Raw genomic sequence first — 12,979 nt, forward strand, 5'->3', positions numbered from 1 at the left:
CTTAAAGGGATACAAGTAAAAATGCTTTTATACACTTCTCCCTAACCTGATGTTTAGTTTGACAGGGATTTTGATAAGCTCTTCCTTTGTGAGGGGTACATACTTGTACATCCTCTCAGTTCGTAAAGAAAAGGGTATACAAAGCCACTTCATTCTATCAACAGAACACTGCAATAGCATGGAAGCATAAGGCATAATCAGTGGCTAAATTGGTACCTTGTGCTAGGCATAGGTGGCTCTCGCTTTCCTGCTGTCCATCTAGATATGGCTTAAGGAACAGCATTGAACAAGGAGATAAAAAGATTTCTATCGGTCTTCTGAACACAGGCATTTCAAGACAACAGGTGCCAATTCAAGGACTCTCAATAATAACCAATGCTTTCTGACATTGCAAAAATAGCTTTTGCGATATTGCTTCAGTACTGTAGGTGAAGTAAGAAGAGCATTTCAGTAAAAAAAAGTCCTTGACGCTTGGAAAAATCGGCATGGTAACATTTGAAGAGGCAGAGGGCAGATGCTGCGGATCCCGTGACGGAACCAAACTGAAACAAATAGGTGACTGTTTTGCGGAGTTCAAATTCTTTTTTTGTGTTCCAGATCTGAATAAGCAGTTGGATACAAGAGCAAGATGTTTTCTGAAATAATTTAAAATGTCAGAAAGACATTGATCAATAGTCAAGCGGGCAGGGCAATGCCAACAATCCAAAACAGTCATAAACAAAGAAATACAAAAAACCCTAAAAAAATGACAGATAATTTAATGATAGTGTGCATGAGTGTGTGTGTGTGTGTGTGTATCTGTAATAGAAACACTGAATCCAATGAGTGGAAAACGGGAAACAGGTTTGTAAATGAGTAAGGGGAGCATGGTAAAAGAAACCTGGAATGATACTGTATCTGATTCTGGAGCAGAGGTGGATTTCGACGGGACAAATTCAAGATATATTTAGAAGTAGAACATTTTACTCAGCATCATAAGGGTTTCGGCTATATGTTAATACACTGATGACAATCAACATTAAAATGACCTGCCTAATATTGTATAGGTCCTCCTCGTGCCACCAAAACAGCTCCGACCAATGAAGGCATTGCACTCCACAAGACATCTGCTGTTGTATCTGGCACCAAGATGTTAGCAGCAGATCCTTTAGGTTCTGTACATTGCAAAGTACCTCCATGGGCTGAAATTGTTTCCCACAGATGCTCAATCAAATATAGATCTGGGTAATTTCGAGGCCAAGTCAACACCTTGAACTCTGTTATGTTATTCAAACCATTCTGTAACAACGTTTGCTGTGTCACAGAAAGCATTATCCTGTCTCTGTCCATAGGAATTACCATAGTCATAACGGGGTCTACTTGGTCACAACAGTGTTTAGGTAAATGGTACATGCCAGGTTTCAAGACAGAATATTGCCCAGAGCACACGTCCTCCACTGGCTTCCCTTCATACCTTAGTGCATCCTGGCACTAACCCTTACACATGTAATCGATGTACACACGTGAGCCTTCCATATGATGTTTAAAAAAAAAAAAGAGTGATTTATTAAACTAAGCCACCTTTTTCCATTGCTATGGATTCAGTTTTCTTCTTTTTCAGCAACCACTTGTAGCACTGAGCCTTGGTAGATAGATACTAACCATTGCATACTGAGAAACAACCCACAAGACCGAATATTTTGGAGATGCTCTTAAAGCAGTCGTCTAACCACCACAAATCGGCCCTTGTCAAAATTGCTCAGATCCTTACACTTACCTTAGACATCAACTTCAAAAACTAGCATTTTCATTTGCTACCTAATATATTCCAAACCCTAACTCTAACCCAACCCACTAAAACAAGATGATTCTATGGCTGATTCTGGAAAATGCTTATGTTTTTTTCCAGTATAACATAAATTTGAAAAAGCAACCATTTTCTTTGCTTATACAATCATACAATCATAATAACACTGTTAGAGCTCTGGCTTGGATTTATGACACTCTAAAATTGGAATCCAGCCATGTCAATTTGAAGAGCTATAATTTGTAACTTGTGGTTACGGTTACAGAAAAGTGTTGTGTCTTGAGGTTTTTTTGTATCAATTCAATTTGTGTGCGAACATGTTTTCATAAAAAATATATTACATAAATACATAAGTGAAAGATTTTTTTTGCTGTTTCTGAGCTGCTTTTCCCACCTACAGTGAAGCTGCAGCCAGGAACGGTGAACATGTAAGCACAGCCAGACTCATCAGAGACCTCTGCTGGTTCCTTTAGCTTAGGAGTATTTCACCAGACATGGCCCACTTCCATCTGAAGGGGACATGCATAATTACTGTAGCCTCCAAAATCTCCAAAGCCTCCAGCCTGTTACTGTTATGTCTCCTGTTATGTTATACCTGTTATACCTGTTATGTCTCCTGCTGAAGAAAGTTCAAAAGCTTATAGGTTTATTAGAACGAGGTCACACCGGCCAGACTTCAGTAAAGTGACTAGAATTTTGTCCATCCCTCTTATAAGGAGTATACAACACAGTCTACAGGCAAGAACTGCTCTGTTGATTGACATGTCTCCATCAGTTATGGCCAAATGACAACCATCAAGCATCCTACTCTCTACAATCTTACTGACATACTGCCACCATGTCTGGGCTGCATGTGGGAGTGTGACATGTGAGAATAAATAAAGGCAGGCAAGTTTAAACAAATAGAGCTGGGAACAGGCTGTAGTGGAGGAGGAGGCTGGCCCTCTGTAAACACGTCCAACTGCAGCCCAAAAGCAGCACCACCTCATGAATAAACACAAGGAACATGAACTGAAACAAATAACAGCTGTATTTCCTTTTATTTATTCTTATCTCGCACCACTTGGAGGATTTTTCTAAATTTGCCAATCACCGTGCATGACAATACCCTCCCCAATCCCCCGATTAACACCCGTGAAAAAAAAAAATCTTCGATGGACTCATTTAGTGTAAATTTTGAGGCTACAACTCGACCTGCAGACTACTGTATAAAACTAACTAGTATGTCAAAATATCATACCACTGCAAGAGCATTCTGACCTATCTTTCGAATAGAGAATGGTAGTATCATGAGCAATTTTTTGAGCTTTTACCATCTTAAACATATACAGAAGCTTTGCAGAAACTAGGGGACAAAAAGGAATAAATTAAGGATGAGGAGCAAGAGGAGCCTTTTTAACATGGACAGTTTCAACATGTTTATTTGAGCATAAGTGGTACTTAAAACACCTCTGAAGGTACCTCTTAACAAGATTCATGTCCGCAAAAACCCTCCACAGGCAAGCAGAATCAAATGATAAAAGGGCTGTTTCGGATGTCATTGCTGTGCAGAAATTAACATCCTATTTCACATTAAAAAAAAAAAAACAAAAAAAAAACTGAGTTTCAACATTGCAAATTTCTTTCACACAGAGCCACAAAGAGTTACTGAGTGATGATGACAAATATTGATCGGTGTTTTTTTTTGTTTTTTTTTGGGGGGGGGGGGGGGGGTCCTGTGGTCATCTTTGTATAGTTAGGGCTTTGCTTTAAAGTTTTTATCAACTGGGTATGATCACACAACTCAAATTGAACATAATAAGGCAAATGTGACAGCCTATGGAACTGAAAAATCTAAAACTGCTTCATTGGCTATGATACAACTCTGCAAATGTATCTGAGGTCATTGTCTACAGCTGAAAGAAGAAACAGAACTTACACGTATTGTAGAAGTTAGTACACATGGTAGGAGTTTAAGAAGTGAAATCACAGCTGAGTTATTGTAACTACAGGAGGCAGACATGACGCGAATGGATAAATCAGCCCACTCGTACCGTCTGTACTGGACTCCAACTGGAAATTGACCAAATCAAGAAGGTAGAAAACCAACAACGACATAAAAACCAGAGGTGGGCTGTGTAATCAGTGTGATTGTTTTCAACATGTAAAAAAAAAAACATAACAAAAATACATTCATGAATAATCCTTGCGAGCTGTACCCGATGAGAAGAGTCAACGTTTCTGATTCCAAAGTACCTCTTCAAAGCATAGACAGGCTAAGTGTAGATCCTATTCTCTCTGCTTTCTTCTACATTTGGCACCAGATATGACAAAGAGTCTTGACTGATGTGTAAAGACAAGTTGCTGCACTGCATGACTGCTTCAGAGAGAGAGAAAGAGGGAAAGAAAGAAAACACACACAACCTAACCACTTACACAGGCTGATAACACTAGTACCATGCCCTAACACACACACACACACACACACACACACACACACACACACACACACACACACACACACACACACACTTCCCTGAGAACGTCAAAAGACTGTTAAAATGACAGCTAATAGGAACAATGGAATAGTTTCCACAATTAACAATGAAAATTCAAAGCAAAATTAAAAAACAATAACAACAACAACAATGAGGAATCAGTGCCATTCTGAAAACAAATTTTGGAATAACTTTAAGCTCGGGGGAAACTTGTGTCAGCTTTGGGAACCTAAACTCTCCAGATATTCTGGGAACAACTGAGAAGAGATCGCTAATAAAACCACTCTTCAATACCATACAGTGATTCGGCAATTTAGCCAGAAAGATATGAAGGGGAAAAAAAATAAAAGAAAGCAGTAAAAGAGTAAAACACAAGGTGAGTTCACATTTTCCACAAGCAGAAAAAATACATCTACTGTATACAAGCTCCTCAGAAGCGATATGTAGACATGTTTTAAAAAAGAGAAGCAGATCTGAACATCAAAATGTTAACAATGTACTGTGGGCAAATATACAAGTCTACTGTGACACAATAAAAGAATATAGAACAATCAATTTCTGTGCAATTCACTGTCAACAGCCTAAGTTACACTTTCCCCCCACCCCCTTTTTTTAATTGCCATTCGTAGGTCCTTTTTATTTTTCATTGGTATGTTAACGTTTTTTTTTCTCTGACGTTTATGTTCTTGCGGATAGTTGATGGGTGATTATTTAGGCTTTTTAAGTGAATGCGACACTCCAGTGTGTTTGTGATTTGGTGGGACTGTAGAGGGGACTGTCCGTTGAGTCTATCCCAGCTGTCAAACCTCTTCACAGCTTTGCTTCTGTTCCCACAAAGTCCATCACCCACAAACGATATATTATATATAAAAAAATAAGCTATTGCGCATCCGAAAAAAGTGCATCATAGATTCTTTTTTTTTCTTTTCTTTTTTTAAATATCTTTTGTTTTCTTCTTTCTTTCTTTGAATCCTGAAATCCCAGATGAGAGGGTAGGGATTGGAGGGGGGGGGGGGGGTGGTGTCAGCTGACTGGGGCAGAGGTATTCTGCAGGGTTACAACGTGGAAAAGGAGAACAGACAAACAGGAGACGAAGGGATGGTGAGTTGGTTGAAAAGGGTGTGATTGCTTGATTAGGTGACTATGCTATAACCATGGGAACGTCATCTGCAAAGCCACCAATCATGGGGTCGTCCTCGTCGTCATCGCCTTTTGGAGGAAGGACAAAGAAGACATTGTTGACTTGACGGAAATTTTAAAGCCGTTGTATGTGCAAGCAGACTGGGTATTGCTCTTACCAAGCTCATCTCCCGAGGAGAAGATGGCAGAGCCGAGGCGCGAGTTGTAGTGGCTGTTTGCGAAGGCGGTGAAGCTGTGCTGCAGGCGGCGGTGGCGCATGTACAGAGCCACGAGTCCTCCGCATACACACAGCAGCAGCACGAAAAGCACCGGCACCACAACTGCTGCTGTGTCGCCTGAATGGCCTGAATGAGCAGCTGAGTCCCTGGGGCCTGCACCAAACACACACACAAACACACATACAGATTAGTTAGCATTGCCTCTAAGCTGTTCATCAGTGCTAGTGTCAACAGTACATATACACACAGCATACACACATTAATACTTACAAACACAAGTAAACACATAAAACAATAAGTAAACAGAGAATAAAATGAACTACATGTAACAAAGAGAGGACTAAATCTCACTCGTTAGATCTCTCCTGAGACGATCTGTAGAAATTCTGACACTTAAAAATGTTCCTTCCAGTTTAGCATTCTAGAGCGTTTAAAACAGATCTCAAATCCCCAAAATCAAGTCTAACTGTAAGTGGATGAGCCAATTAATTTCTCTCTCGCTCGTATTTTTCTCTCTTTCTTTTGTTTATTTGAACACAGCACAATTTCTGTGTGCTTGCCGGGTAGTTAGTGGTGTTGAATGTACGTCACTGATTGTTATAGAAATAAATACATAAATAGATAGATAGATAGATAGATAGATAGATAGATAGATAGATAGATAGATAGATAGATAGATAGATAGATAAGTAAGTAAGTGTGTGTGTGTGTGTGTGGGGGGGGGTGTTTACAGACCGATGTTAACCTTTCTGTATCTATATTTCTATATTCGGTTGTCTTACTAAAGCAATTTGCAAGAATAACTGCAAGAAACCGGACAGTAACCATAGTAATATCACAACCTTTAACGTTTATGAAGAAATTAATTTATTACAGTTCAGAATGAAACTCAAAGGTTTGCTGTACATTTTCAAGAACACCTAATTCAAAAGTTATAAAACTACAAAAAAAAAAAAAAAAAGACAATTTTTGCTTTTTAATGTTACATAACCAAGTGGGAGGAGCTTTATTTACAAATATTAACACAGACATTTACCAGAAAATGAGGATTGTAGAACAATAATAGGAGATAAAATATATGGCTAGATTTATTTTTAGGAAAGCAGCAGTCTGGAAATCGAGTGTTAATTTGTGATTTCTGAGTGATTTTATGGTCAAACAAGCAAGTTTTAAGACGAGTGTTTTTGTGGATTAAGCAAGTGAGGATGAGTAAGTGTTTGGATGGAAAGAGTCATGCTGGACTTTATGAATAATAAAGACTATTTGAACAGTTTTGGGAAAAAGTGGGCTTAAGTATTGACTGTAATGTGACACGATGCCCACAGTATGTGTAACCCTGTGATAATTCCTTTAAAAAAAACAACACCGGTTTTAATGTAACAGAAATTCTGAAAAAAAATAAAAAAAATAATTGTGTGTCAAAAGGTTTGCTGAATTCCCAAATCTGGAAATGAGTCCCTCGATGTTCTCTATTATGACTTGCACAGTTTGTGAGATGTTTCAAACCTGACATGCAACAAGACTGAGAAGCGAGTAGAGACGTCTAATTACTCTAACTGGTAGGATGTTTATGCGCCACGTTATTTGATTTGCTCCTGTTTACACAGCCGGGAAAGGAAAAGAGATCGGAGCTGATATTTTATTCAAGCTGCCGAAATGCGAGAACTCAATCGATTCATATGAAACAAATTTCATTAGTTTCATACGCATGGAACCTTTTCAAAGTAAGCTTCGTCGAGCTGTTCAAACACAACATAAAGATAATCTGCTGAAAAAAAATTCAAACAGGAGAAAAACACCAAAATGTTGTGTCTCCTGCCTGTCTATATCTTACTAATTTCACTTTCACAAAAAAGTTGAGCGATGTACTATGGTGTGTTTGTGTGTGCGCGCACGAGTGTGTACCTGCTCGGGCACTCCCCAGCTCGTCGTACAGCAACACCGCGGCTTCGCCACAGAGTTGGCCGTTCACCAAGCAGCTAGCGCGCACTGAGAACGTGTAGTTGTGGCCCACCAGCAGATTACTGATCCTGAAAAAGGTCTCTGTGGTATTTCCCAGCGATGTGGTGGAGTTACTGACACTGTCATACATGGACAACTCATAACCCTGCAGATCACAGACACAGACAGTGAGCATTTTCAGGATTGAGAAATCTGTATGGAGGTAGTGAGGAGGAAGGGGCGGGGGGTGTGAGTGGGGGTTAGGGTGTGGGTTCGTACACGACTCTCGTTGAAACTCCGCTCCTTGACAGACAAGCTCTTCCAAAACAGGAACACGTGGTCTTGCTCAGTAAGGATCTTGAGAGCATCTGGTGCAGGTAGAGGAACTGTAGGAGCAACAGAGAGCAGATGAAACATCAGATAAAAGAACTTACATTGTTTTTATTCTTGTCAAATACGTTTTCAATAACTCATTTGGCTTAAACTATATGATTAAGCTACCATGCATCCAAAAAGACCTCCATGATTGATAAAACTGGTTGAACTGCATCACCAAGGTGTGATACATGTATATATGTCAATATCAATGCAAATAATGAACTTATTCCCCTTTTCCACCGAGGCAGTTGAAGTGCTGGTTCAGAGCCAGAGCCTAATTAAAATCAGTTCTTTCTTTTACGACACCCAACGCACCGGCTCTGAACAGGGAAAAGTGGTTCTTATGCAGCACCAAAACATTGCTGGTCTAGACTTAAGATTGTGTCAGGGGCTGTGGGCGGGGCTACTGTGACCAACAAGACAAGAGAGAACGTCGTTAGCACCATTTTTAAATCATTTTAAATCAGGATTTGCCGCGTATGGATGCCAACGTAAGTTTGCAAAGCCATGAGCATTAACAGTAAAGCAAAATCCGCCATTGTTGTTGTTTGCTGCTGCTACACCAACGTTGCTGTATAACTGTATAACTCTATGATGGCTCTCTAACCCATAGAAAGGCAAACCGGTTCTTAGAAGGTTCGCCAGTGGAACCAACTTCGAACCAGTACCAGCAATAGCTCTGAACCAGCACTCGGTTCTTTCCGGTGGAAAGGTGGCATTAGTGAACGAACACATCACATTCTGGTGCTTTCTGTGAAAACAGACCCATTTCATCTACATTATGGTTTTATTTGTGGGATGTGATAGATCAGTGGTTAAGGTGATGTTTGACTACTGATCGGAAGGTCATTGGTTCAAATCCCAGGTCCACTAAGTTGCCACTGCAGGGCCCCTGAGCAAGGCCCTTAACCCTCAATTGCTCAGGTGAATATATAAACTGAAAAAAAAAAAAAAAGTAAGTCACTCTGGATAAGAGTGTCTGCTAAATGCTGTAAATGTAAATGTATTTCTTATAGAGTTTAAAACCAATGTTGGACTGTGTTAATAATTAGACTCTACAGTATGTTGGGATTATATTGGAAATGAAATGGCTTAGAGGGTTGTGTTGGGTATAAGAATCATGTTGTCCTATAATGGTTCTGCTGGGTTTTAATGTGCATTTAAGAGCTGCATTGGAATATAATTGGCACGGAGAGCCGTCTTTGGCTATTAAAAATCATCCTGGGTTCCAACAGGGAGTAAAAGTTGAGTTGGGTTATAATGAGCACACTGGGCTCTATCAGTGACCGAGTGGTGTGTTGGGCTCTGTCTGGGGACGAAGACCAGTTGGGTAGATCTATACATTCTGGTCTTATATTGAGAGGCATGTTGGGCTCTAATGGACTTTGACAGGCATGCTGGGTTCCTCTCAATGCCACTTAGAGGGTTTTACTGTTCCGTGAGAAGCATGTCATCAGGCATTAAGAGCCACACTGGGCTCTAATGGGCACTGAGAGATATCTGGATCTGTAAAAAGTTGTTTGGCCCTTAAGGGCACTGAGAGGTATGTTCAGCTCTTAAGGGCATTTAAATGGCATACTGGACTCTTACAGGCATTAAGTGGCATGTGGCGCAACAACAAGCACTGAGACTTGTTATGGCTTTTGCGACCACACTGGGTTCTGTTGTGGTTGAGAGCTATGCTGAGTCCTAACTGTCTGAATGAGAGCAGCTTTGGGTTTGGAGGGTCATTGTGTGTTGGGTACCTGTGTTAAGAGTATAGCTGGCCTCTTTGGTCATGTTGCGGAGGCGGACTGTGATGCTGTAGCGACCGCCGGGCTCCAGTCCTTTAAGGCTGTACTCCACCGTGTTGTTCTGAGTGGCGACTTTATAATCACGCTCCGTCTTCCTCACCGTGTCTCTCAAATGCACAACATAAGTCTGCATACAGCCACAACACACCCAGCTATGATGCTACCTCAAATCAACCAGCAATAGAATTCATTTAATTCCCTTCAACAGACTAAAGGATAAAGGTATGTTAAATACTTACTAAAGGAGAGCTGGGGGAGTCATACGGTGGCTGCCATTTCAGTATGGCCTGTGTTTTATCCACTTGGACTTTATGCAGGTTGCGTGGAGGAAGCCTTTCATTAGGGATCATCTTCACCACAACCGATTCTGATGGAGGGCCCAGATACGGCACTATAACCCGCACCTGCAAAACAGAGCCAAACGCTACTTAGCACCTCTGTGCATGTGGCATGTAATTTCAAGTTTGCTTATAATCCAAAGTGAGGATAATGACACTCTCTTACAATGAAGAGATACTGCTCGTCGCTCTCCACGGTGACGGTGATGCTGGTGCTGGTGCTGTTCACACTGCGTGGCTGGCGGTAAAGATCCAGGAAGGACGTGGCGAAGAACACGCCATACATCTACGCACACGTATACGCAATCGTTACTACACGCAGCCGATTTGGATACAATGAAAAACGATCACATGATGAATCATTTATGCTTTGATTTTAATCCCGTTTCATAACCTGAAATATGACATGTTGTAGTTATGTAAATTCGAGGAGCGTGTTGGACAAAACCTGATATTTCCTATACTGAATCTTTGGCACGTTTTCCGATGCCACCACACAGTTACACCACGCAACATTCAACTGCACCTTACTGTAGTAACTACCTCAAAATATCTTCTCAAACATAAAATGCAATGGCCACAACAGAAAAAGATGTACTTGCTTTTGAAGGCGAGCTCTTTATAAAATAATACAAATTAAAAAAAAATCTCCTGTCCTTTAAAAAGGCCCAACCTAGTATAGAGATATCTTTATATATATTGGTTGTTATACTACTGTAAGTGGTGTTTATACTGTTAAAGGATCTAATAAGGGTCCTAGCGACCAGACATAACATTAAAAACCACCTGCCTAATAATATGTAGGTCCCCCATGTGCCATCAAAAGAACTCTGACCAATCAAAGTATGGACTTCCCAAAACCTGCTGTGGTATCTAGAGCCAGAGCTTCTGGCAAGTCCTCAAAATTCTGAGGCAACTTGTACTACAGTAGCTATTCAGTGGGTTTGGGTAAGACATGGTAGCCTTCGCTCCCCATGTACATTTCTGAGGCTCGGGTGTCCGTGGCCTTGTCACCAGTTCACCCGATGGTCTTGCTTGGAAGACTTTTTCTCTGAGCCAGTTCTCTAGGCCCTTGTCAAAGTCGTTCATCTCCTTACATTTGCCCATTTTTCCTGCTTTCAAAGCACACACGTGAGAACTGACTGTTCACTTGTGGCCTAAATATATCCCACCCCATGACAGATGCCAGTGTAATGAGTTAATGTTATTCACTTCACTAGTAAACAGGGATATGCTGTTTCCATGTTTAAATCTATTTTAAATATTTTTAGTTAATAGTTATAGTTATTAATAGTTTTTTTATGTTTAAATGTAACGACATGTAAAAACTACATATAAGCAAAAAAAAAAAAATCAGTTTATTTAGCTTAACCTTCTGAAATCACTGTTTCTATAGCTTCGCTGCTTTTCCTTTCTGTTTTATTAGGCATGAAGAAGTCTGCCTGCCAAGATATGCTTGTAAAGACACACACACAAAAAAAACCTGTGAACTCTGGACAACCCTGCAGCTCCTCGGTTTTGTGCTGCTCCTGCTGCTGAGCTTAGCGCGATGAAAAACGGCATCTCATAAAAGAGAATGTTTTGAAACTGAGGATTACACGAAAGCTGCTTTATGTGAATTACATCATACCCCAGAATTTTCTTTTCCCGATATATAGAAAGCTCAAAAATAACCTCTATAAGCTCCATGTGACAGAGAGAATCTGTGTTGCTTATATTCTCTTTCTTTTTAAAATATTTAGCAACACCAACAAGCTTTACTTCTGCGTGTGAGAATTTATTTATTTAATTTTTTTAGATTTTGGCCAAATGTCCCCATAAGGATAGAAATATCTGATCGTTTTGGTTTTTGGTTACTGATGTTGAGGTTAGACTTAGACGTAGCCCAGAATTAATAATTATATAAGTCCAAACATGAATAGTGTGTGTTTGTGTGTGTGTGTGTGTGTGTGTGTGTACCTGTGCCTGGGGTCCAGTCCAGCTGCAGTCCACAGCGGTTTGATTTAGTGCCCGTGCTTTGAGCAGTGGTTGTGCTGGCTGTGTTCCTACTGTCTCCAGGCGTTTCAGAGTAGTAGGACTGTCTCCATCAGCGGTGTGTGCCCATACTTCCACCTCATACACCATCCCCGCGGTCAGATTAGTGGCTGTTCGACATGGAGGAACACATTAATAAATGGAATTTATCCAAAATAAAAATGTGGTGGGAGTCAAGATGAAAAAATGTAATGTAAGATATAAAAACAAATCCGAAGAGAAATCAAAGTCGTGGACATCTCTAGTGGTTTAGAGTGTGGTGAAAACACCAAGGTTGCATGTTCAAGGTTTAGCTGACCCTGTCCTCTGACCACAATTTCCTATCCAGCTTTGCACAATATCTGCTGCATTTATTCTTTTTTTTTTTTTTTTTTTAATGTTTAGTGGTTAGGGCTGTAGCAGATCCCATCCTGGAGCAGATCTCAAAAACACCAAGGATGAGGAGGGAACTCCTTCTGTTTCTCAGAGGGCACCATACACACACATTCATACAGTACATACACAGCTAGGGGCAATTTCTTTTAGTGCACTTAGCCATCCAAAGGTATTGTTGAAAAATGGATGGAAACCCGTACAAACAGGGAGAATGTGAAAATCTGCATAGACAGAAGAGACAGATAGAAACCCTTTGCGCCAGCATGATACCTTCATTTGCTTTCTTTATTCAAATGTGATGCTATATATCAAATCAGTGCTTATCTTTTGTCACCTCTTAACGACTAAGACCTGATATAGACATGCATAGCAGGCACCTTTATGCGCTGGCAGCCCCCTATTGCAGTTTTCCCCACGCTAAACACATTTGAATATGCCTATGTAAGGCTTGATTGTTTGCAGGACGGCTGAAGCAGAAGTCTAAAGACGAGTCACAGAA

General features: G+C 40.4%; 1 protein-coding gene across 2 annotated transcripts in view; it reads right to left on the reverse strand.

Annotated features, from left to right (window-relative positions):
• Positions 1-3,189: 3,189 nt before the first annotated feature.
• Positions 3,190-12,979, reverse strand: part of sorl1 (sortilin-related receptor, L(DLR class) A repeats containing) — a 75,872-nt gene continuing 66,082 nt past the window's right edge. For both annotated transcript variants that reach the window (XM_047820460.1, XM_027174070.2), the window contains exons 41-48: positions 12,031-12,215; positions 10,238-10,357; positions 9,973-10,137; positions 9,686-9,860; positions 7,842-7,948; positions 7,527-7,728; positions 5,562-5,774; positions 3,190-5,472 (exon numbers count right to left, since the gene is read on the reverse strand). In XM_047820460.1, the coding sequence (XP_047676416.1) occupies positions 5,405-5,472; positions 5,562-5,774; positions 7,527-7,728; positions 7,842-7,948; positions 9,686-9,860; positions 9,973-10,137; positions 10,238-10,357; positions 12,031-12,215 (1,235 nt within the window). In that variant the 3' untranslated portion in view covers positions 3,190-5,404. The remainder of the gene's footprint in view (positions 5,473-5,561; positions 5,775-7,526; positions 7,729-7,841; positions 7,949-9,685; positions 9,861-9,972; positions 10,138-10,237; positions 10,358-12,030; positions 12,216-12,979) is intronic.

This window comes from Tachysurus fulvidraco, chromosome 11 (assembly GCF_022655615.1).
Source record: "Tachysurus fulvidraco isolate hzauxx_2018 chromosome 11, HZAU_PFXX_2.0, whole genome shotgun sequence".
NCBI lineage: Eukaryota > Metazoa > Chordata > Actinopteri > Siluriformes > Bagridae > Tachysurus > Tachysurus fulvidraco.